This window comes from Jatropha curcas, chromosome 10 (genome assembly GCF_041381405.1).
Source record: "Jatropha curcas cultivar XTBG-Jc1 chromosome 10, XTBG_Jcur_1.0, whole genome shotgun sequence".
Classification (NCBI taxonomy): Eukaryota; Viridiplantae; Streptophyta; class Magnoliopsida; order Malpighiales; family Euphorbiaceae; genus Jatropha; species Jatropha curcas.
In genome coordinates this window covers 6243492-6267270 of record NC_143160.1, presented here as the reverse complement: position 1 = coordinate 6267270, position 23779 = coordinate 6243492, and the positions used below count along the sequence as shown (strand labels likewise).

General features: G+C 31.1%; 4 protein-coding genes across 5 annotated transcripts; 2 read left to right on the top strand and 2 right to left on the bottom strand.

Annotated features, from left to right (window-relative positions):
* Window positions 1-80: 80 nt before the first annotated feature.
* Window positions 81-3895, top strand: LOC105640547 (HNH endonuclease). 2 transcript variants are annotated; one of them, XR_016318595.1, is made up of 5 exons: window positions 81-573; window positions 2279-2317; window positions 2926-3116; window positions 3317-3401; window positions 3485-3502. XR_016318595.1 is itself a non-coding variant. In XM_012224889.4 (4 exons), the coding sequence occupies exons 1-4, from the start codon at window positions 157-159 to the stop codon at window positions 3565-3567; spliced, it is 624 nt and encodes a 207-aa protein (XP_012080279.1). In that variant the 5' UTR covers window positions 89-156; the 3' UTR covers window positions 3568-3895. The 2 variants fall into 2 exon arrangements, 1 of the variants encoding a protein (XP_012080279.1); XM_012224889.4 differs by lacking the exon at window positions 2926-3116 and having other exon boundaries at window positions 89-573; window positions 3485-3895.
* Window positions 3896-8554: 4659 nt separating this feature from the next.
* CDF3 (cycling DOF factor 3) lies at window positions 8555-11444 on the bottom strand. Its single transcript, NM_001308733.1, is given in 2 exon segments — window positions 8555-10089; window positions 11179-11444. Coding segments are annotated over 2 exon segments (1416 nt in total). The 5' UTR covers window positions 11344-11444; the 3' UTR covers window positions 8555-8838.
* Window positions 11445-18912: 7468 nt separating this feature from the next.
* On the top strand, window positions 18913-19963 carry LOC105640545 (uncharacterized). Its single transcript, XM_012224887.4, has 3 exons — window positions 18913-19209; window positions 19325-19383; window positions 19490-19963. The coding sequence occupies exons 1-3, from the start codon at window positions 19119-19121 to the stop codon at window positions 19634-19636; spliced, it is 297 nt and encodes a 98-aa protein (XP_012080277.1). The 5' UTR covers window positions 18913-19118; the 3' UTR covers window positions 19637-19963.
* Window positions 19964-21555: 1592 nt separating this feature from the next.
* Window positions 21556-23400, bottom strand: LOC105640766 (GDSL-like Lipase/Acylhydrolase superfamily protein). Its single transcript, XM_012225160.4, has 5 exons — window positions 23126-23400; window positions 22892-23022; window positions 22537-22776; window positions 22186-22435; window positions 21556-22035 (listed from the first exon to the last, which is right to left on the bottom strand). Exons 1-5 carry the CDS (start codon window positions 23352-23354, stop codon window positions 21791-21793), a joined length of 1095 nt encoding a protein of 364 aa, XP_012080550.1. The 5' UTR covers window positions 23355-23400; the 3' UTR covers window positions 21556-21790.
* Window positions 23401-23779: the final 379 nt, after the last annotated feature.

Here is a 23779-nt window from a genome sequence, read left to right as displayed (position 1 = left end):
AATTATTTAAATTAAATTAACAAATTAAACTAAGTCGATATACAAATTTCTTTCACTCAAGTTAGTTACGTCCAAAGGTGAAACATTTTGTTTGTAGCTGTAGAGGATATTATCCAATCCAAGCCTAAAAGTAATAATCATTAGAGAAAAGAGAAGATGAGGCCAAGCAGAGAGAAGGCCAGAAGGCGAAACCGTCCATCCTCTCCGCCCACACCCTCTAGAACAACAATCACCACCACCACTTCCTTCCCCGCGGAACCGGATACATCCCCACCTAAGTCTCGCCAATCTTCTTCGGCCTCCTTCCTCGACCGCGCGCTCGTGACTGAACAAGATACTGTTACTCTGTTTGAAGACCTCCAAATTTCCAAAGATTACACGAATTCAAGCCCTGAGCCGAGGAGCTTTCCGTACAGCGTAAAACAGCAATGCTGGGAGAAGGCGGAGAAGGTCAAGGGCCGAGACCCGGACCGGTGGCGCCGTGACCCGATTGGTAACATTGTGTTTAGAAAGCTTGTGGGTTGTCCCGGTTGCTTGTGTCATGATTATGACCATATAGTGCCTTACTCCAAGGTATTTTATTTTGATAATGTGTTTCCATTTCTCTTTTATATAGAGACTCCGATAAGTCCGTTTTAATTGTGTGATTTCGTGAGTGAATTTTATGGTCTATATTAATAAGATTGGCTTGAGTGTGTTAGTTATTTTGCTCCCACTCCTGGATCCAATTTCCGCCTTTAAATGGAATGTTTTGATGTTTTGTTCGACGATGATGTGTTGAAAATGAATTTAATTATTTCTTGATTGGTTTATGCCTTTCTGTAGAATGAAAAGTTTGCTAATTTATGGGTTGATTGGATACATTGTAAATGGAATTCTCAAATTTAGGGTTTGAGGTATGACAAATGACTATAGCGCAACTGCTATGAAAAATGCCGTTTGGAGGTAAGATACTTACCATTTCATAGGATAGAAGTAGGTGGAGGAAAAAAACGATCTGGTATGGTCGATGTTGCAAAAAATCCTGAAATGGTATAGAGGCCTGCAATAAGGTAGAGAGGAGGATTAAAAGGTATTTCGCATTGTCAGCAACTTTAAATTGCTGTAATGGAGTGAAACTGATGAAGGAAAAGTACATTTGAATTTGAATTTAGGGATTTAGAAATGGAATCAAGTAATAGTGCTGTGAAGCTGTAGGACCTTTTTTTTTATTTTTTAAACTTTGTGTGAAAGTAAAATCTTTCCTTTTTCATGTTCATGTCAGTTCAGCATTATCAGACTTGAGAAGCCATTGAATTTTCCTAGTTTGTTACCTTTATTTTTGGCTTAACAATTCTAGTGCTTGCTCTGCAACTCAGTCTTGTTGAAGAGATTAGGAGTATGCAATGGGCCCAATTAAAAAGAAATTATATGAACTTCTGTTGATTTAGCAATGGTTCTTAGTGGAAGAAGGTTTTTGCCATATAGGTATTGCTTTAGTGAAAATGTTACTTAAAATCTTGAGAGGATGGTAAAAGAAGGATACAAAAGGTCAAAAAGCAAGTGAAGAATTCCATTCACTCTCTTTGTGTGAGTTAATGCAAGTAAGAGCAGGAGTGTTTTCCTTCTTTTTTTTTTTTTTGTTGGGTGGAGGAGATAGAATAACACCTACTATTGCAATCTTATACAACCTAGTTTTATTAGTGACTACTGCATAATTTCTCTCTAATTATGGCAGATACGAAGCGGATTCACAGTTTTTATGTGTTTTTAAGAGAGCATGTTTGTCTGCAATTATTTATGGAACTTTTTGGTTTCCATCAAAATTTGTTTTACGGTGAGGAATTAAATATATGGTAATGTTGAAATGATTTATTTCATCTTCTTGATTAGACTTAGTATCCCTAAATGTTAATATTTGGTTACCAAATATTTTGTATGGACTGAGAATTCATTAATGAATTGATTACAAATTTTGTTTCTGTAAGCGACCAATATATGCAACTGCTTCTGTCCCTCTTGACATTAGGTTGGTACGTCTTTTCAAATTATTTTTACTTTGAATCATTTGGATCATTTGCTGGATTAAATTTTCTATGCATAAAATTATGTCTTTTGATGCTTGTTATGAGACTGCTATTTGTGCTGCGTAACCAGTAATACTCATAGGTCCTGTAAGAAATAACTCTTGTTAACGTCTTGTGGTTTGAGTATTTATTTTTGTGATTTAGTTTGTACTTAGTTTTATTTTTTTGTATATATTTCCCACTTGAATGATTCAAGTATTTTCATTTTGCAGGGGGGTAAAAGCACGCTGGAGAATTGTCAGGTTTTACAGGTGAGAACTTTGTCTTCTACTAATATATGTGATCTTGACATTTAACTGGCATGTGGTTCTTCTTTGTCTGTCTTTCTTGCTTGATTTGTCTTTCATCTCTCTGTCTTATCTGAATGGAATGTACACCATCTTCCTATCAGACTAAGGGTTTTGATTGAGCAGTTGGTGTGATATTCATAATACCTTCTGCCTTCAACTTGAATTCCTCCTATAACCTGAGAATTAGAACATTTGATTTTTGATAGTAGTATGCTTGTCCTAAAACAATGGGTAGTTTTTAAAGCTTTAGTTCTCACTTTCCTATATGATAGAATACCACTCATTTCCTTCTGGATTTGCTTCTTTCTGCTTGTTTACTGTCTAGCAATATGGAGGTGAGTAATGTTCATTTTCTTGCTTAAATCTAGTAAGATTGGTCCAAAGAACAGAGCAATTTTATGAGCTTCTGCTTTTCCCTAGTATTGGTTAATGCCTTGCAACTATCACCACTATGAATGGCTCACGTTAAGTACATTGCAGTCTCTTAAGGATTTTGTGCATTATTGTATCTTTCTATTTCCTGCCTCCAGACAGCTAATGGAAGTGAATCATATTTCCTTTCAAAGCAGTTTATCTCAAGGCTTCATGCTCTAGAAATCAAAATGAACGTTTTCTCCGAAGTTAATTGTTAGTTGACTACCATGCATAAGGCAGACTCTCAAGTAAAAATGCCAACCTTAAATCTATGGATCAAGCCAATTAGTACTCTCATCCTTATGATGCAAGAACTCCTTTGTCCTGACTGTTATACTGATAAGAGGTCAGAAAGTTAAAAATAACCATCGTTCTGTTTCATCTGATTTCTAGGCACCATCTCTTTCTAGATCTACTTGGTTTGATCTTTTCAGTTTTATGCTACCATTTAATATGTTACAAGTCCTTACATTCTCTTTTCCTAACTTATACAAGGCATTGGATAATCCCTTTAAGAACGCTGACCTTTTGGCTTATACACTGCAGGCAACCGTCAACCGATCAAAGGGAAACCGAACGGAGCTATCTAGAGCTGAACTCATTCAAAGAAGTTCCTATTGCCGCGTTTCAGGTACTGAGAATTTAAAAAACCAATAAGAATTCACAAAGAAAAGGAATTTGGCCAAATAATTGACCGGAGAATTTGACCTGCAGGACGTGACATGGATCTTATTGAATTGTCTGCCTATGGCAATGTAAGGCGTATACAGGATTCACAAGGTTGTAGAATTCAATGACCAAATTGGATAGTTAATTCTCAGACTGACTTCAAGATGGAGCAAAAGAATTTGTACCTCTCATCATACAATTAAACGCTGTGTATCAAACTGCATAGATCTTATTCGATGGTCTTCTGTGATTATGTTAACCGGGTTATCTGCACGGCATTTCTTCTTGTAGTAAAGAGTTTATTGTTTGTAGAGGAAACGCCAGGGTTTCATGTTATTTAGCCTCCTTAAAAGGGTACACTAAACTATAGAAAACAATTTATTTGAGGAACCAACCTTATGTTTTGGCCTGGCTATGCAAATAGGGCTGTCAAATGAATCAAACCATTTGTGAACAGTTCCAGGTATGGTTTGATAAAATCTCAGGTGCATCCGAGTTGGTTTTCTAGACAAACCAAGCTTGAACTTGATTTAATTTAATGAATGAGTCAAACTCGAATTTAAGGAAACTCGGCTTGTTAAGGCTCACAAACTAACTCATTTATTAGGTTCGTTAACAAGCTCATTCACTAGTAATAAGTAGTAATAAACATTGAACTTTTTAGAGCTCAGTTCGTCTTGGTTCATTAAAGGCCCTATTGGGAGAGCATATCTTGGATCCAATGAAAACTCTATTTAAGCTTTTCCCAAAATCAGTTTTGGCCCAATAGCAATGCTTGCTTGGACGCAGTCGACGGGGACCAAAAGCAAGTGGGTGAGTACTGCTTGTATGTGGAAACCCACCAATCTCCTCCAGTCCAAGCAAGTATTGCCCTATGCAGAGAAGCTAAGCCACATGCAATTTAGTGAATAAGAGCCCGTTTATTTAACCCTTTGTTTGGATAGGAGTATTTTTTTTTAAAGGAAGGAAAATAATTAAGGAAAATGTCTAAAAAAAAGAAAAGATATTTTTCTCTTTGGAAAAAATGAGAAAAATATTGAACAAAATAATATTTCACTTATCTTCCACTATAACTCGCATGTTTTGAATCTCTCCAAGGGAAAGCGAGAATTTCATTCATTTTTATTAAATTACCCAAATTAATTGACAAACTTTAACCCTTTATTAAATGTCATATTAATTAAGTGAGACATAATTGTCAGTTTTCAATAATAACATTTTCTTTTCTCTAAAATTTTGTTATTTTCAATTCACTGTATCCAAACACAAAGGTAAAAAAATAACTATAAAAGAAAAATTTATAATCCCTCGTTATTTTCCTTCTCTTCTTTTCAAACAAAGGTTAAACTTTGAAGCACACTATCATTACCACCATGAAAGTGGAAAGAAGAAAATTGATGCATCTTTTTCTCTCTTTTTGTTGGAAAGGGAAAGCTTGATGTCCACTCTTCTCTCTTTGACCTACTTTTCCTCTTAACAACAATTTTTTTCCTCACTTCATTCTAATTTAGTACAAAAAGATACATTTTAAGTGACAACCAAAACTCATTTTGGTCATCCTAATTGGAATCTAACATTTTCAGGCCATACACGTGTCAATAAATATAATCATTATTAATCAACAAATAATACGCATTTCCTCATAGAAAGGCACCCTTGCACCTTCCTTTGTTTGAAACTTTGTATAACTTGAGACACGTTTTTCTTTTCAGGCTTCTGGTTAACATAAGCAAAATCCAAAGGGCTATGAATGGTATGGACTCTTAAGTGTGATGCTAAATGTTTGTGACTTTGAAAATAATGTCTATATCTATCCCCAGCTAGATTTGTTGATATCCATACTATTAGTTTTTTCTTTTTTTCCATAACCATCTGTATTCGAAAAACCCTATTGGATTTCGACTACGTTTGGCTTGAATAATACAGGGTTTATATAAGGGTGACTCTACCAACGTGATAATTTCTATATTTAAAGCTTGATTCGAAATTTTTGATTAAGAAAAAATGAGTTTCAACCACTCCATCTCAACTAACGTCAGTGTGCATACATATTTTAATTTGATTAAACAGAAAAAAGCACTAGAGCTCAATACCTGACTTTATAATGGGAAGTTGACTGTGAGAACCCAATAACAAGAGTTGCTTTTCTTTAACCAAGTCAACTTTGATTAATGGCCATATTTTCTTGTGAAGTGTAGTAGGTTAGTTCTAATGACCATTCAAGTATCATATAAGTGGTGGAAATATGTAGAAGTCAAAATATTTTTTTTTATTATTATTTTTTACCAAAGGATGGGTCAAAATAGTTGACCACTCGTAACAATTTTTTTTTTTTTTTTTTTTTTTTTGAAGAGGATAATCTTAGTCACTAGGCACTAAAAGAGTCTTCAGCAGTACTTGGAAGAAAATTACATTGGAGTCTAATTAACAAAAAAAAAAAAAAAAGGAAAATGTTTCCAATTAATAGCAAGAAAACACATTAATAATTAGTGGTTGAAACAAGGTTTTTGATCTAATGCCATTTCCAATTAAGACAGTTTGGAAAAACTCAGCTTGTAGGAATTCAATTCAATTCAATTTGTTGATAGAATTTAACTGAATTCTTATGTAAGAAATAGTCACACACCATGTAGATTAATAATGGGTTGAATTTATTTCGTTCTTTTAATTATTTTTATTTATTAAAAAAATATTAAAATATAGATCATAAAGTAAACCGAGTGTAGTTTGATTGATATTTTTACTAATATGAAAAATAAGAGGTCTCAAATTTAAATGTTTTGTGTAACGTATTTTGTTATTTTAGACCATTACATAGATGACAATAATATTTCTATTTTGACATGTTACATTAATAGTTAGGCAGTTCACATTTTATTTTGCAATTTGCATTTCAATGTCCAATTCCTTACATGGGGTTTGTATTAGGCAACGTGGTGTCATAAGAAGTAGTTGAGCTTGTTTATGGGTATAATTAATGAATGAAGAAAGTTAGGTATTTGCCAGATTTTGATGAATTGTTTTTTTTATAATTTTTAGTTCATGGTAGTCAGCTTCACCTTATAAACTTGTTTTGTTCTGGTGCATGTGAAACGCAACATTTCGTTTTCTGGGTTTTTTATTCTTTATTTCAATGCTTATACCTATCCTTATCCTTTAAGGAACTGATTGTTTGTGTGTGTATATATATAATATATATATATATGGATTGCTTTTTAGTCCCTCTTCCCTTAGATGGACTTGTTGGCTAATTTATATAAACTCCTTACTTGAAAGATTATCTTTGAAGTCAAGCAAGCATTCAGGGAAATTGAAATTTAAAACTGCTTTTTGTTAAAACTTTTTTTTTATCTAATTCACATGATCCTTCACTTACCTATTCATTTCATGTCATAATAACTATAATCACTTGTACTTTTTGAGTTTGACATGTCTTAATCCCCTTTAGGCTTGCCTGACAGTTTTTTTATTTTATTTTATTTTATTTTAGTTTTTTTGGTTTTCAGAAATCCAGTAATCAGTCTTGTAGAGTAGGAGATTGAAGATTTAAATCTTGACAGTCCCCTCCTGCTTACTGTTGTTCGATGGAATTAGTAACGGAAAATATTTTTAGCACAATTTGCGTCAAATCTAACATGGGTGAAAAGATTTTAATATCGTTAAAAAACTTTAGATATTATTAATGTCACTCTAAGGATGTAATCATAATATGCACAGATTATGCAAGACGCAACTTGTATCATTTAGCAAACCTCAATTAGGAATTTTATTGTTTTTATTGTCCTACTTATGCTGGCAATGAAATATTGAAATTAATATGGTCTTCAAATAATAATTTTCATGGGGAAATTTATCATTGGTTGTATGGCTGGAATTTGATGATAAGTGCCTGGAACTAACTGTCATTAATATTTCAGTTCCCTGGAAAAAAAGGTAAAAATTAGGCATATGGACAGAAAGAAATGTACTATTGCTTTCTCCATAAAAAGAAAAGAAAAGTAAAGAGCAAAAAGGAAAATAAAGCAAAAGCAAGAGAGGATGCCAGAGAGGAGTAATGGAAGTATATGCAGTTTGGGACCCATAGCAACTCACCTTAATACACAGAATGTGGTCTAAATTTGCTGCTAGCAACAAAATATCTAGTAAGATGTTCCTTGTTAGACATCAACCAGAGACACATATTGTTTGGATTTTAATGTATCTTGTAATTGTTGTTTAAAGTAATTACTAATTTCCTTTTGGGTCATATCCATTTTCTAACCAATTAATGGACCTCTTGTGCTTTAGTCACTACTTGGCAGAGCTAATGAGTCTATTTAACAATAGTTCTTTGTCTGAGTGCAATTAGCAGATTGGTCACTTTTACTTTTTCTAATCTCCTCATAATATTCTAATTAACTTAATAATTATGATTGCTGAGAAATTTTAGGAAAAGAAAATAAAAAGGGATCAACTCGAGAGTTTCTTTCTGCCTTTGATCATATCTGCAATTAGATGAAGCATATGATATCCAGTTATCCACCCAAAAAGATGAAGCATATGATACTGCTGAAGTACAAGAATATTAAATTTATGCTGGTTTCTATTCTCACTAACAGGAGAAATAATAGTAAATGAAACAAGACAATTGAAGGAAAATATCAAGGAATTTCACTTGCATTTGCCTTTTTGTGAAACTTGTTTTGTGCCCAGTGGACATGAAATGGAAAGCTACTTGACTTTTTGTGATAAACTCAAGTTTATCTGCACAAGATAGGGGCATAAAAAAACAGAATTTGAAATCTTTTTTTTTTTTTTGTTGAATTAGTCATTTTCTCCCCCTCCTCTCTAGCCCCACTAGACCATTATTCGGCCTTTGCATTATTTCACCTATTACAATGAACCCTTTCTGCCTAGGCATCTTCAAAATTACGCAAAACTTTTCAGGTTCAATTTTTTTCCAAATAACATTACTTGGGTCTATTCCTTATCTCCTTACTTTTGGGGAAGTGAATGCTTCTTTCTGCAACTTAGGTTTATAGAAAGAAATAGAGCTGACACTAAAAGACTTATTTCTTTGTTTACGTTGCAGCAGAAAGGAAAATGGAGAAAAAAGATCCCATTTTCTGAAGATTTTTGTTACATCAGGAAAAAACTTTAGTTGCAGTACTTGTAGAGATTTTTGCTACATCTACTATTTATCTCCAACTATCACATATATAACCATATTTACATGAACAACAACTCAGCAAACCAAGTAAAACAAGAGGCATCTGTTTGTACTGTTACAAGAACAAAATTAGTCACCCTATAATCTTCCCTACGTCCTCCGAAACCCGAAATTTATCCACTCCTCTCCTTCATTTCAGTCAGTTAGCCTACTCTGTTTGCGACAAGGCTAGCGATTAAAATGATCCACTTCAAGAGCTCTCATGGAAGTTGATGGATCGAGACAAGGCAGCAGGGTTTGCATGCAATACTGGGGAGGTTTTATTAACATGGTTCTTTTCATTATTCTTCGACTGGAAGGACTTAAACAAGCCTCCACTACTGTATGTTTCATTCTTGATTCCAAGTGTTGCCCAAATAGAACTTTTTGCAGCTTCAGTTGGGTCATCAATTCTTAGAGTTTTAGGAACTAGAACACATCCATTTTTACGCTTTGGTGATTCCTCTTTCTCCAAATCATCTTGTTTAAGTGCGTCCCCGTCCCTCGAGTGTTTTCCGAGTGTAGGCGAATTAGGACTTGATTGAGCCTTCTGATTTGTTGAAGAAGAAGAAGATTGAGGAGACAATAACGGGATATTCCAACCATAATTCCCAAAGGGAGGATAAAATGACATAGGATATCCTGGAGGGCAAAAAACAGGTGGAGGCAATGCAGAATTCCATGGATAAGGCCATGGAACACCAGGCAGGCATTGAATTGGAGAAGCAAACCCATTAACGTTTTGCATAATATGTTCTTGTTGACAAATCTTGCCTCCTTCTTCCACTGAATTTGAAACTGTAACAGAAGAGGCACTAGAACAATCATCACCATTTTCTCTACCTTTACAAGAACCTAAAATCTTCTTTTGTCCTTCCAAGTTATGAAAACCATTTCGAGTCGCACCATTCAAAACATTCTGATCAGCAAGATTCAACACAGAAGCCATAGAATCACATATTGGTGTATCCAACCCAAAACTAAGGACTCTACCATTAGTTTTCAAGGCAGGATTATGTGTTCCATTAGGAGCTTCAATACGAGCAGCTTGGAGGGCCTCTGAAATAGTTATATGACGATAATGAGACGCAGAGTGCTTATTCTTGCGTCGTCCAGCTCCAACAGGAACATTCCTCATAGTACCACCAGCAGTCCAGTATCTCTGACAGGCTTTGCAGAAATGGCGTGGTTGATTGACATTGTAGTTGTTGTAGTAACAAAATTTAGTATCCATGCTATTACACCGCGGGCAAGGAAGTATTTTGTCAGGCTTCTTGAGGGCTTTTTCTTGTGTTGTTGTGTTTGCTGGATCATTTTGTTCTTTTTCTGTTTCGGAAATCTTTGATTTTGCAGATTCTTCACTGATTGAGGGTGTTTTTGGGTTCTCATTCGTTTCTTGATCAGAAGACTCTTCTGTATCATCTTCTTGTGAAGTTTCTTTAACATTTCCTGCTGAAGAATCCTGAAATTTAACAGAGTTTTCTTTAATTCTTTACATGTTTGAGCTTACTAATTTCAATTTCTGCAAGAACAAGAAAAGGGAACGAATAAAATAATCTCGGGATTCCTCTGTTTCTTGTTATACCCGTGTTGAGGTTTTATTGACAATATCAAACTTTACGTTCAGACTTTGTGAACTTAAAAGAGATTTCTACATTATTAGTCAATTTTCAGCAACAAAGATGCAGACTTATGTACAAAAACCTATGATCATAAAGACAAAACAAATCAGGGAATAATTAAAATGGAAAGAATTGAAGATATTAAAAACCAATAGGAGACATTTGCAATATTTCACACGAAACAAGAAATAGAATCTGCTACTGTATTGCCTTTCTGGTAAGAGGAGAGGTAATTAAAAGGAGATCAATGAAATTTAAACCGTCAAACTTAATTTACAAAATCAAGCATACTAATAAAAACTTCAAAGCATAATCAAATCGACAATTAAAAAGCAAGCAACTTGAAGTTGGATTACTGCTTATCTAATAAAATCTGTGCAGTTGTAAGAAACTCTAATCTTGAACAGTAACCTCAAACTAACTTGAAAGGGAAAATTTTGCAGTGATAAGAGGCTGGAATTCGATAGTGAGAAGTAAATATAACAAATAAACGAAAATGTTAAAATAACTAGGTAGAGAGAAGCTTTGGGGAGAAAATTAACCAAATCTCAGATTTTGAATCCGATGTTTCAAATTTTCGGTTTACAGAGCAAGATGAGAAATTTCTTATTTTGTTTTCTCAGCTTCCAAACGCTAAAACCCAAACCCAATCTGGGAAAGTGAATTAAGAGCCTTTTAAAGTTAAAAACAACTTGAAAAAGTAAAAATCCAATCAAACTAAAAAAAAGTACAAGTTTTGTCAAACTACAAAAAAAGTAACCAAAACTGTCATTTGCAGCTTACCATGTTAAGTAAAGAAAATCAAATCAGAGAAGCTAACAAAAAAAGAAAGCAAAGCGAACCCATTAATTGTTTCAGGATTCTAACAAATGGGTCGTATTTAGATCCCCAAATTTCCACATATATAACCACACTATGTAAATTAGTACCTTCTCTGTTTTCTCTGCTTCGCCTTCTTCTACTCTCTCCCAAGAAGGCAACTCATCGCAGGAGATAGCCGGAGGATCAGAATCCGACTTCAAAGGTATTTTCTTTCCAAAGAGCTTGATAGCAGAATCCTTACTACCAGAATTACTATTATTATTTTCTTGCATTTTCTTTTTCACTTTCTGGGTAAGCAAACAGGCGAAGAAAAACGCGCGAGAGAATTGTTCGCTTTGGCTCGCGTCTTTGTTGGCAATGTAGCATTGAAAGTACTTTGGTGTCTCAGTTTTTGATCCGTTTAAACGAGAAATGGATGCCACGTCAGCATTCTAGTTTGTTTCTCAGCCACAAGTTTATGTGGCCTTGAGATTTTCTTTTTCCTCCTCTTTCCATTTCCTTGAACAGTTCTGTTTTTTGATTTGATTCTATTATGGTTGGACAGAGATTTGGTGCACTGGTTCCGTCCTAGTCAGCCTTTCAGATTTCCTCTTTTAATGACGTGGCAAGTAAATATTGGTTATAAATGGATGAAATGTTCCACGTGGATTCTTGAAAAGTTCTCAGCAAATGCTATCTCTTGAAATTAATTATTGGCCGGGTTTGACAAGACACATGAGCTTTGTTTTTGTTTTTTTTTTATTCCTTTTGATTCTTTTTTTTCTTCACATGGAAAAATAAACAATTGAGGACTCTATTTTCCAAGTATTAAACATAAATAAATATTTCTTAATTCCTTATATGAACACAAGTTTTCAATGAAATCTTTAGATTTCCTTTCAAATAGGCAGCATGATTTTATTTTGTGTAGGCTAATTCAAGACTATGAAACAATTTTATTAATAAACTATATTTATTATATTAATTAAATTTTTGACTTTTTACCCTATATACTATTGTATTACTAAATTATTAATAGTAATAAACTTCAAATTAGCAATTTACTTAAGAAAATATTTCTATTCTTAATAGTCAATTGTTATTTTAAAAAATTACAACTTCTTACATTATTTTTTCTCCTTTCCTTCAATGAAAAAACACTAATATCTTCAGTTATATTAATTGCATTAAATATTTCAACAGCAGATTTGTAGTTTGCTTCTTCATTTTTATTTACTCCAAATGTGTTGGACAATAACTTTTTAAATAGCTTTTACCAATTAAAACGTTAAACACTACTTTAAAAATTATTCGATAACATAGTGTTTGAACTAACTTTTAAAAATTAGTATAGCGTTCTGTGAAAAATTAACTCATTTACTGTTTAGCTTTTCATGAAAAATTATTCAAACAACTAATAGCTCTCAAAATAGCTAATTTTACCGAATAGACCCTAAACAAACATAACTCCTGGGAATTTCGCTCAACAACTATTTAAGTTTGAAAAGGAGTTTATTAGTCCCCTACCTAACATTTACTTGCGAAATCATTAGGTTCCAGTCCAATGCTCTCTTTGTTAAATATATTGAAGCTTTGACTAAATATATTTATTTATTTGCAAGTTAAAAGCCATAATTTGGTCCTCACATATAATCAAATTTAGTCAAAGTTAAACTGCTTTTTGCTTCCATATCATATGGTTGAGAAATTTATTTAATTAATAGTATTACTATAATTATTAATTGGGCGATGCTTTAATTTATTACTCTCTCATCCCTTAAAACTACACTTATTTTTATTTCTATACACTTAAAATAAAAAGTTAATCAATATAGTTTAAACAATTAAATTTTTCTAATTTTTTCTTACCATTAGTTTGTAAGAACGTGCACCTTATCTATAATCGTTGTTCATACTTGTAATATAATACTTTTTGATATAAATTCATATTTATATATGAGGATTCGTCATTGAATTCAAATATTAATCCTTAATAATATTTCTCTTTTTTATTAAATTTTGATATTAAAATATAATTTTTCTTATTTTAAATATTAGATACAAATATTAATCATCATTGTCATTATAATAATTAAAATTAAGTATTAATCATTCAATTTTATAATTTAGTTATAGTATTAGGATTATAATGAAGTTCAAATATTAGTCCTTTTAATTTCAATTATCAAATATTAACATTTACGATTTCTAAATGAGCTCGTAATTAAGTTCAAATATTAGTTTTTCAATAAATCGATTAGTTATGAGATAGGTTTTTCCTAATTCAAAAAATCTTTGAATGAAAAAAAGTGGTTCCAAATCTTATGTTTAAGCCATATATTGCACATAGTCAATATAAATTTTTTAAAAAATAATCAAATTTTATATAAAATTTTAATATATAATTATTAAATTTCATAAAATTCAATATTTAGATTTGTAATTTTCTATTTATGTCTAATTTTACTATTAAAAATGAGACCTTCCATGTCTAAAATGGTCAAGGGAATTCTTTTTATTCAATTGCAATTAGAAAAAAACCTAACAAGTCTATGATGTTCAGGCTTAACAGCAAAGACAAATATCATTTATGTCTGAGTTTAAACTTCACTTTCACCCCTTTAATTTGCAATCTCGTTAAATTACTAAATAGAGAAAAGTTGCAACCAAATATAGAAAATCGATCTATATTTAAATAAAAGAATCAGCTATATCAACTAGTTGTCTATAATTTTACCGTAAGCAGTATATTATATTTTTATATAGCAAACCATCTATTAAAAAAGTGACAATCTTCCTTCTACAAAGTGCAAAATTATAGCAAATTTAAGATTCCGTTTATTTCGGCACAATAATTTATTTTTTGAAAAAAAAATTTCAGAATTTATTTTCTATTATTTGATTAAAATATTGAAAATTAGTTTAAAGAATATTAAAAATCTACCATTTAATAAAAATTTTGATTATTAATACTAAGGTAAGAAGTTTTTAACATATTGTTGACAGCCAACTCAAAAATTATTTATAGTGAAATTCAAATAAATTGTTGACAATGAAAAGAAATAAACTTTGCGTTGATATGTATTTTCTCCAGAGAAAATAAACATATATACTGTGATATAATAAGTCAAAACTTTCATAATAGGATTTTAAGTTTTTAAGTAAGATTGGACAAAATATCCCAATTAGGATTGATAATATATACTTAATTTAATATTTATGAAAGATAATTTAATCTTATATCACGTTAAATGATATCTATAAGATGTGTAATATCGATATCAATAATTTAAATTATATTCGATTTATTATATTCTTTACGTTTGTCAAAATCTTTATATTATATATTTTAGTTAATGATTTTTTAATTAAAACAATTTCCTTAGTATGCCTTTAAATTCTTAAATTAAAATTTATAAATTACAATATTTTATAATAATAATTTTTTTATTTTATTTATTAGGCAATAAAATTTAGATTTAAAAATTAAGTGCCTAAGGCCTCCCTCCTCCTTGTTATTACGATACATAATTTAAAAATCAGATCCGCAGGACCGCAGCACATGGCTTCAGCCCTCACCTCATACTTTTCTTCTCTTATTTTTTTTTTTTTTCCCCAGAAGTGGGAAGCATTACAATTGAAATCTCCACTAATCAATTGTAAATAATGTTCCCCTAAATTTAAAAATAAAATGTATTAGGTCATAAAACAATAAATTAAAAATATAAAAATGCCAATCCACGAGCCATCACGTGCATAGTATAATCGCAACCACATATCTTAATCCTTAATAACTGGAAGTCACAAGGAACTGTAACATTGATAACTTATCAAAAAAAAAAAATTATAGGAGTTTTAATAATCACCACTTAACTGGAATTCAACTTTTCTAGGAATCTAATGTTTTAAAAATTATTGGAATCTAATTTAAGTAAAAGAAAATTAAAGATTTAATATCCAATCGTGAGATAGCAATTAAATTTAAACAAATATTTTTTTTAAAAAAAATTATAAATTAGAATAATCACATATTTTGTTGTATAACTCTGTTATAGCAGACGGATTTTCTTTTCTTTTATTTTATATTCACTTTGCATATAATAATAATGGCATATAAAGTATATGCTATACGGACAATTCATACAGTGCTAATAATAGTAGTAAAATAATTAAAACGCGTTTTGTCGCCACATCAGCACACGACATTTTCCAACTCGGTCCCACTTCTAAAATGCTTTTCTCCTCTACTTAACTTACATTCGTTTCTATCTTACACGTGTCCTTCCTGATAACACGTGTACCAACCCTTCGTGAGTTTCTATGTTCTTTGTTTAAGGGGGTACCCTTTTGAATGACGCGTGTCCACCACTTAGAAATATTTTATGAAGAAAAAGCAGTAATTGGTCCACGTAATTGAATAGATAAAGAGGTATCCGACATGGAACCTTTTTTGATCTTTCGGTGTAAAAAAGGTCAAGCCCATTTTGTTTTATTTTAATTAGATACTTAAGTAAGAGTATTTAACTTGCGAATAATTCATTAATTTAATCAAAATGTCTAATTCAGAGGTTCCTTTAGATATTAAAGTTGTAGTTTGTTAATGAAGGACGGCCGGGTGGTCGGTTTAAGATATGAGATTTGTAGTTTTATAATCGTTATTAAGACTAATCTTGATTTGGACACGTAATTTTCTTTTTGATTAATCTTAAAATTAATACTTTAAGCTAAAATGTTGATAGATATGGGTTTTGAATGTTATAATTTTTGGGCTATGCAAAGCCCATAGTTGCTAGTGGTGGCCTCAACACTAAGTTTGGTAATATATTCTCCCTCGTCTCATATACATAAATTTACCTTGACTTTTAGGTAGATTAAGAAAAATTAGAATTAAAAAAAATATTTTTTATTTAGCTTTTTCCAAAATGATACCTTTATAATATTAAATGATATATGTATAATTAGGAATAGAGATGTACATTAAATATGGGTATATTAAGAAATTACATAATAATTGATATCTTAAAAAATGAAATAGGACTACATTTTGGGACTTGCAAAAAAAAAAAAAAAAGTGAGCCTATATATATATAGAGCGGAGTAAGTATATTTTTTTCTCATAGTTAACGTAGGAGTATGTAAAACTATCGATAGAACTGAATCGAAAAGCAAACTGATTCATTTTGATTTAGTCAGCTATTTCAAAAGGAGGTTCATTTATCAATTTATTCGATTATTTATCATTTGGTTCGAATATATTTTATAGAATTTTATATGTTGGGCTTAAAACCGAATCAACATGGTAACAACCGATTAAAATCGTCCAAACCGATTTATTTGGTTCAAATGCTAAATTTAATTCATCGTCAACACTTTTTCATAATCCAATTGATGGTTTGCTCACCTGCAGTTACAGGGAAAGGGAAAAGGGGTGGTGGATCCAAGTATAACTCGTGTAAACTTGTAAAGCATGAGAAAGAGTACCATTGGAACCCTCATCTACTTGGTAGTTAAAAACATATGATGTATAATTGTCAAAATCAAAAGAAAAACTTCCGATTAGTTTGCATGTTTTTCAAGTGAATGCTATACTACTTGTGTGAAGTGGGCCTATATAGTTTTTGGGCCTGATTTATGGGTTGGACATATCCTTTTCATTTTTATTTACTATTTTCCATCATAGGTCCAATTTATTAAGAAGAGAAATGAGCTAATTGAGCTCTTTTGCTTGGCCCATTACATTGTTTCGTCTTTTTCAGGAACAGCAGGTAGCTAACGTTTTGAGCAATTTTTTTATATAATTTAAAATTAAAAATTTGAATAATATCGTCTTCAAAACAAATCGAAATAATAAATGAGATTTTGTTGACTATAGTAATCTCAACACTAGAGAATTTCAATACTGTTCCCAGAATATGAAAACACACGTAAAATACAAATTAAAAAAAAGAAAATTTTAAAAATAATTTTACTTTTTTGTATTAGGAAAAAAAAAAAAAAGTTAACTGAGACGATAAAAGAACCATTTTTGTATGAAATAAATCACAGCAATATAAATCAATTTAAATTATGCAAGAAAAATCTTTTTATTGTTTCAAGCAAACCTTATGAAATTGTGGTAAGAAATTTAATTGAATATCACCCTAGTTTAAATATAAAAATAAAAATTTTAACAACTATTGTTGTTAGTATCAAAAGGTATATAATATTATCAAAACTTATAACTTTAAGTGCAGAATAAGTCATTTATAAAGTTTAGAGTTTCATAAGGTTGAAACTACAGAGTTCGGAGATGAATTTATGTATTCCACCGTATGCAATTAAAAAATATAAATTAAGATAATAATTTTTATTTATTTTTATATAAAGAAAAAAAATTATGTAAGTTAACTGGAGATTGGATGACAAATCCCAACATATAAATTCTTTTAATCACGTGTAGAAAATCTTTTTATTGTTATTATTATGATGGTTGAATAATTAAATATGATTGGAGGGAGTAACTCATCTTTTTCTCATGTACTAAATCCATCAATAAGAATCAAACATGTGGAATTCCAAAATTTAGAAGAGGCAAGATAAAATATGTTGATATAAGCTGTAGATATACGTACCCGCAGTTTCCAAGAGCTGACTAAAGCTTTTTTTTTTTTTTTTTTTTTCCAAAGAAGATATGATGAGGCATTGAAGTTAATGGCTACTAGCTAATAAAGTGATAATTGCCTTTGCCTATACGTTATAGTTCTAAAAAATATAAACTTTTAAAAATTATTATCGTTCTAATCAAATATTATTTTATATTAATTTAATCCATAAATAAACTCATCAAATTTAAATAAGTCAATATCAAACTTTAATATGTACACCATTTTGCAATTTTGCACTCAAAAGCTTTCTACCCATTAGGGTAGGGGTTATGACTTATGACTTATTATAGCCTCTCTTTTAGTTTAGCCACTACCTTTTTAAGTCTTTGTTGTTATAACCATAATGCTCTTGTCGTTTAATTTATATTCTGTTCATCTGTATAAGACAGCTAAAAAAAAAAAAAAAAAAAAAAATTCAAACATCAAGAATCATAGAAATTTCAGTTTGTTGAATTTTGCAATACGTTTTCCGTACATATATATATAGTTCGTAAAAGAAAATTAATTTATAGTATTACATTTACATGAAAAAAAAAATATATATTGTCAAGTGCATGCATATTACAATATATTTAGTGACAATGACAATTGAAATATTGCTTTATATTACATTTATATTTTGATTTACCACCAAGAAAAAAAAAAGAAAAGAAAATATGCTACTTTAATGGGGAGAAATTCATGCTCTGCTCCCACATTTCAAATGAATTAAAGGAAATAGAGGAGTAGTGCCTCAGACTTTTAATTTCTGAGTCTCACTTTTCATGGATGTGAGCCTTTGATGAGTATCCCTCAAACTTTCTTTGAGCTCTAATGATAACAGTTTCCACTACACCTTGACTAAAATTTAGTGCAAAACCTTATTATATGTTGCCATATCATCATTCTTTTGTCATCCTCCACTTGCATAGTGTGCTCCATCTTTCTTCACTATCATCTTTGCTTAAATTGTCAATTATACATTTATTATAAATTTTATAATTTTCAACTATCTTCCTGGTCAATGACAAAATGTCTCCACAAATGCCTTAATAATTAAGTTTTCGTACATAAAAAATGCTTAAATTTTATATGTATGAATAATTTTTTAATGTCTCAATAGATATTAATTTTTATTTTATTTTAACTAGTTTTGAACCGCGAAAGCAAATACTCTCTAAATAACAATCTCTACCACATTTACTTAATTAAGTTTCTATATATTTTATATGGTTGAAATACTAAAAATATTATGTTCCCATTGCGTTTTGACTTTGGGAAATATATATAGTGTTAAATTTCTGTAACAACACAAACATCCAGGAAAATCTATATGGTGGGGTGTAAATGTATCAATTGACAACTTTTTCTTACTGAGAAGCAGTTTCATTTATATATATAACAACAAGCAACTTCTTGTCCTTGGAAGAAAGTTTGTTCTTGCAATGGCAGGCACTACTTCTCTCTTGCACTTAATAGTAATATTTTTGGGAATTTCTCACTTTATCTTCTGCAATAATGCTATCCCAATTACAAGTATGTCTCCATTGACTCCCATTTCAACAAATTCTTCTTCTTCTTCTTCTTCTTCTTCTTCTTCTTCTTCTTCTTAAATCTTGCAATTTCTTATTTGTCTTATATTGATTTGCAGGAATTGGAAGGTTAGTGCAGGATCCTCAAATTCATCCAGTTCAAGAAAATATCCACATGGTACTTACTAACAAAACAAATAGTAATCTTTAGGCTTAACTAATATCTGCTATAAACTATTGCTTAGGCTTAATACATATGAACATTTCATTTCTATCATTTACAGGCAAGTAAGGAGGAAAGCCAGGAGGAAAACATGATGAATCTTGATGGGAGAATGGTTATGGAGCTGAATGATTACCCGGGATCCGGCGCCAATCACCGCCACACGCCATGGCCACCGCAATTGGGAAGATCATGTGCTGATTGCTAGTTTCTGAGTCTAGAATAATCATTAGATATAGTAATAGCTAATATTGGCGAGTTGTGGGCAGACACAGAACTAAACTTGCTCACACCTCAAGATTCTTAGGAAGTTATATTTATTTATTTATCTCTTATGGCGATTTGGGAAGTTGATATCCATCTATACATATTAATTACCAGAAAGCTACATGTGGAAACTAAGCTGTACTGATTATAAAGATACATATATATATTATGTATGAGAACTCTTGAGAGAGTTTTAGCTACTGGTTTGTAAGTTGTAAGCAAGTTTTTTCTCTCATTTACATGTGATTGGATTTCTGTGGTGGATTCATGTGATGATAGTTTTTTTTTTTTTTTTGGCTCTCGATTTAACTTTTCTTGTCAAGTTGATATTACTATAATTTGCCTTGATCCAATTATTCATTCCTGAATTACATGTCACATCGTTAAAGATGTGATTAAGAATGAGCCAAAGAAAAACATGATTAAGATATTCATTTCTATTGATTTTGGACTTGTTATCAATTTTTTTTTTCTCTTTTTTTTAATTACATAAAAAGGTCTTTTTCTTTTAATCTTTTTTTGTTAAAATAATCAAATAATTCACGTAATGTGAGATTAATCGGATTTGATAATGGTAAATTTGTTATAAATTATTGATATTATTAATTAAATTAAATAGATTTATGGATAAGAAACAAGTACTATGTTCCATCATGAGATTTGAAAATAAGTTATCGACTTCTTGACTCTTAACTAGGGTTATTAACAATTACATGAAATGGAGAAGGGGGAAGTGATTGTTTGCGTGAAGTAATATACAATTAGGACTAGACTATCAAAATGCTTGAACATCAACCCTTAAAACGGGTCGTTTTTATATGTAATCGGTACTTTTATCCTTGTTTTGGGGCAAAAAGACAAAAAAGAAGAATAGAAAATTAAAGTCATTTTCCCATATAAAGTCAACTATAGATGTCTATCTTTCCTTTCCTTGCACAACCAATCCTAAACTTCTTAAGCAGAAAACAAGATGATTAGGGAAAAATACAACAAATGAGAACACCATGCACACATAAGCTGCCTTTTGCTTGATGAAAATGCATGAAAATGCAAATTATTGGGATTGAACCATGATATGATTCTTGAAATCACGACCGCTAAATTGACTTTACCCTAATTTTGAAAGAAAAAAGGCAAATAAGAAGAATAAAAATAGAACTTGCTTTCCATAATTTAGGATTAAACAACCAAATTTTATATAAAATTAAAGTCCTTTTAAGTATAATTTATCTAAAAACACAAAACATGCTGCTGTTAGGTAAACCACTAGAAAGAAAGGTTTTGCAAAGTGCATTGCAATTTACATTTGCTTTGTGTTCAAGTGGAGAAGGTGGAATTGTGAGTTGGTAGGCACATTCACTGCCTTTTTCCCAATTCAATTTTGCCGTATTTGGTCATTTTTGTACAAATGGACACCTAACATTCATGAATTAGATTTGAGACATATAATCTTATTAAAAATTTAACCGTATCTAACATTAAAATATGGGATTTTAGTGTTGTGGAGATAGAACTATGGGAACTAATGCAAAGGTGTCCATCGATATTGAAACGAATGGAAAAAATATGTATCATCTGCGAAAAGAAAATGTTCTTTGCAAATTAAATAATGTAGGGGAATTACGTAAACTTTAAATTAATATGTGAAATGTGAACATCTCTAATTAAAGATAATCATAGCTTTTTATAGTGTATGTAAGATCTATGGACCTCTTATCGAGTCTGTAAATGTCTGGATATGAATTCATCTTATCTCTACCTATTTCAGGTGTGCTGCATGTCTGATTAAGGTAAAATTCCATTCTTAGCGGGTATATGCTCAAATTATTAGAAGATTGAAATTTGCATTGCATCCTTAAATAACAACAAACGAAAAGTAATTAAATTATATGAATTCATATACATAATATGACAATAAGTAATATATGTATAAACTCAGATTCGAATCTTCTCTCAATATTCCAAAAAAAAGAAAACAATAGTTAAACAATTAGATGCTTCAATATCTATAATGAAAATTAATGGAAGAAAAAAAAAAAAAAACTTGTTTCTGCTCAAATATTTATATTTTAAAGGTCGAATCAATATTCTGGTATTATCCCTGAGGAGATGGGGCAGGGAGTGGTGCAGGAGATGGACCACTTGTATCATTAACACGTAAAAATCCAAATTTCTTAATGAGCTCATTTGCAATCAACTCATTTGCCTTATCTGATGGATGGTACTCATCCCAAAACACATACTTGCTTCTGTCTTTGCACAATCTTGATGCTGGAACACATGTCAAAGCTGGCCTTATTCTTCCAAACGAGCAACATGGTGAATCCGAGTTAAGAAAGCCTGCAAATTGCACAACAAAATCATAAGCTTTTCTAATTTAAGAAAGATTGAACGATTTTATAATTGCATGAAAATGCAGTATTCTATTTTTGATCTGACAGAATCTGAACAGTTCATCATGCAATTCGATAAAAATAAAAATCTGCTTACCATATTTAGTTGGATCGGTTATAACATCATTAACAACATCATAAGCATCTCCAAATTTGAAGCTTGCATTAGGAAGCTTAGCGTTTAAATCATTTATTAAATTGCCGGTAGCTTTATTAAAGCCAAGGGCTAATTTGTTAGTTCTTTCTTGACATTCTCCAGATGTACTTAACACCCTTTGGAGAGGAATACAGCCCATTGGTCCTAGCCCAAACACCATCAGCTGCCTTGCACCTAAACTATGCAATGTCTGTATGAACATTTAAAAAAAAAAAAAAATTGAAAAAATCCCATTAGAAAAATTAAAACTTAATTATTCTTTTTTTTTTGTTAATTATAAATTTAAGTTACCTTAAGTTGTCCTCCAAGTGTTTCCATTAAATAGTTAATGAAACCTTGATCATTATACTTCCATGAGTCACTATAAACTGGCATCAAGTAATTGTTAATGAAGTCATTACTTCCTAAAGCAACCACATATCTAGCTTCTTGGAAGAACTTATTTGCTTCTTCTTCACCAATTCTGGCTATGATCAATCGCTGTGTTCCTTCAAATAACTCGATTTGCTTGTTGAGAGAAAACCTTTGAATCTGCAACCATTTTTATTAAGTTTTTATTGTGATCATATACGAATTGTGAAATTATGAATTTAAACTCTATTTAAACCGAATGAAAAATTGAAAAAAGGAGGAAATAATGACTTACAAACAAGCCACCAGTTTCATTCAAAATCCCACCACCACCAGAGGCATAATTTACACCATTGTCTAAAATCACATCTTCTGTTAAAGATGGATCAAGAAAAGCTGGTGGCCTTGGCAAACCCATGTTGTCACCTGCATAAAATAACAAAAGAAGATTATACGTAAATTGAAAATTTAACAATGGGCAAGTGATTATTAATTAAAACCAAAATGATTTTAATTAGTTAATAATTACCAATAATATCAGCAACAGTGCGGCCATTACTAAACCTTCCATTGGGCAGGCCATTTCCAAAATCAATACCATACCAAGGCAAGCTGGCCTGAGCAAGACTTTTGGGAAGGTTCATATTGTTACCCACGTCTGATAATGAATCTCCGAAGATAAATTGCACGATCTTGCATTGGCATCCATTAATTGCGAGACCCAGTAATATGGCTACAATTAGTATAGCTAACTTCATGTTTGAAAAACAAGTTGGTTGTGCTTTGTTTATGTGTTTGAGAAAGATTTTGGGTTTGGATTTTAAACAAGTGTTTGAAGTTGGAAACAGTGAGACAAGAAAAGTTCAGGATGGTTGGATGAACCAACTGTTTAGTCATTCAAACCTACTGCAACTACTTTTGCTAGATTGTTACAACGGCTGTAAACAGCAGTTGCTGGCTAATAGATTTTTTTCTTTTGACAGTTAATTAGTTGAACTTGCTAATATGAAAATATTGGACTTTGAAATATGAAATTAATTCCAATACAACTCCACCAAAGTTTATGGGTACGTAGCTGTTTAGTTACTAATATACCATTAATGTAACCATAAAGATTGTAAATCTAAAATCTGAATTATTATTGATGGGATATTCGTGAAATTTATTTTTTGAATTTTTTATG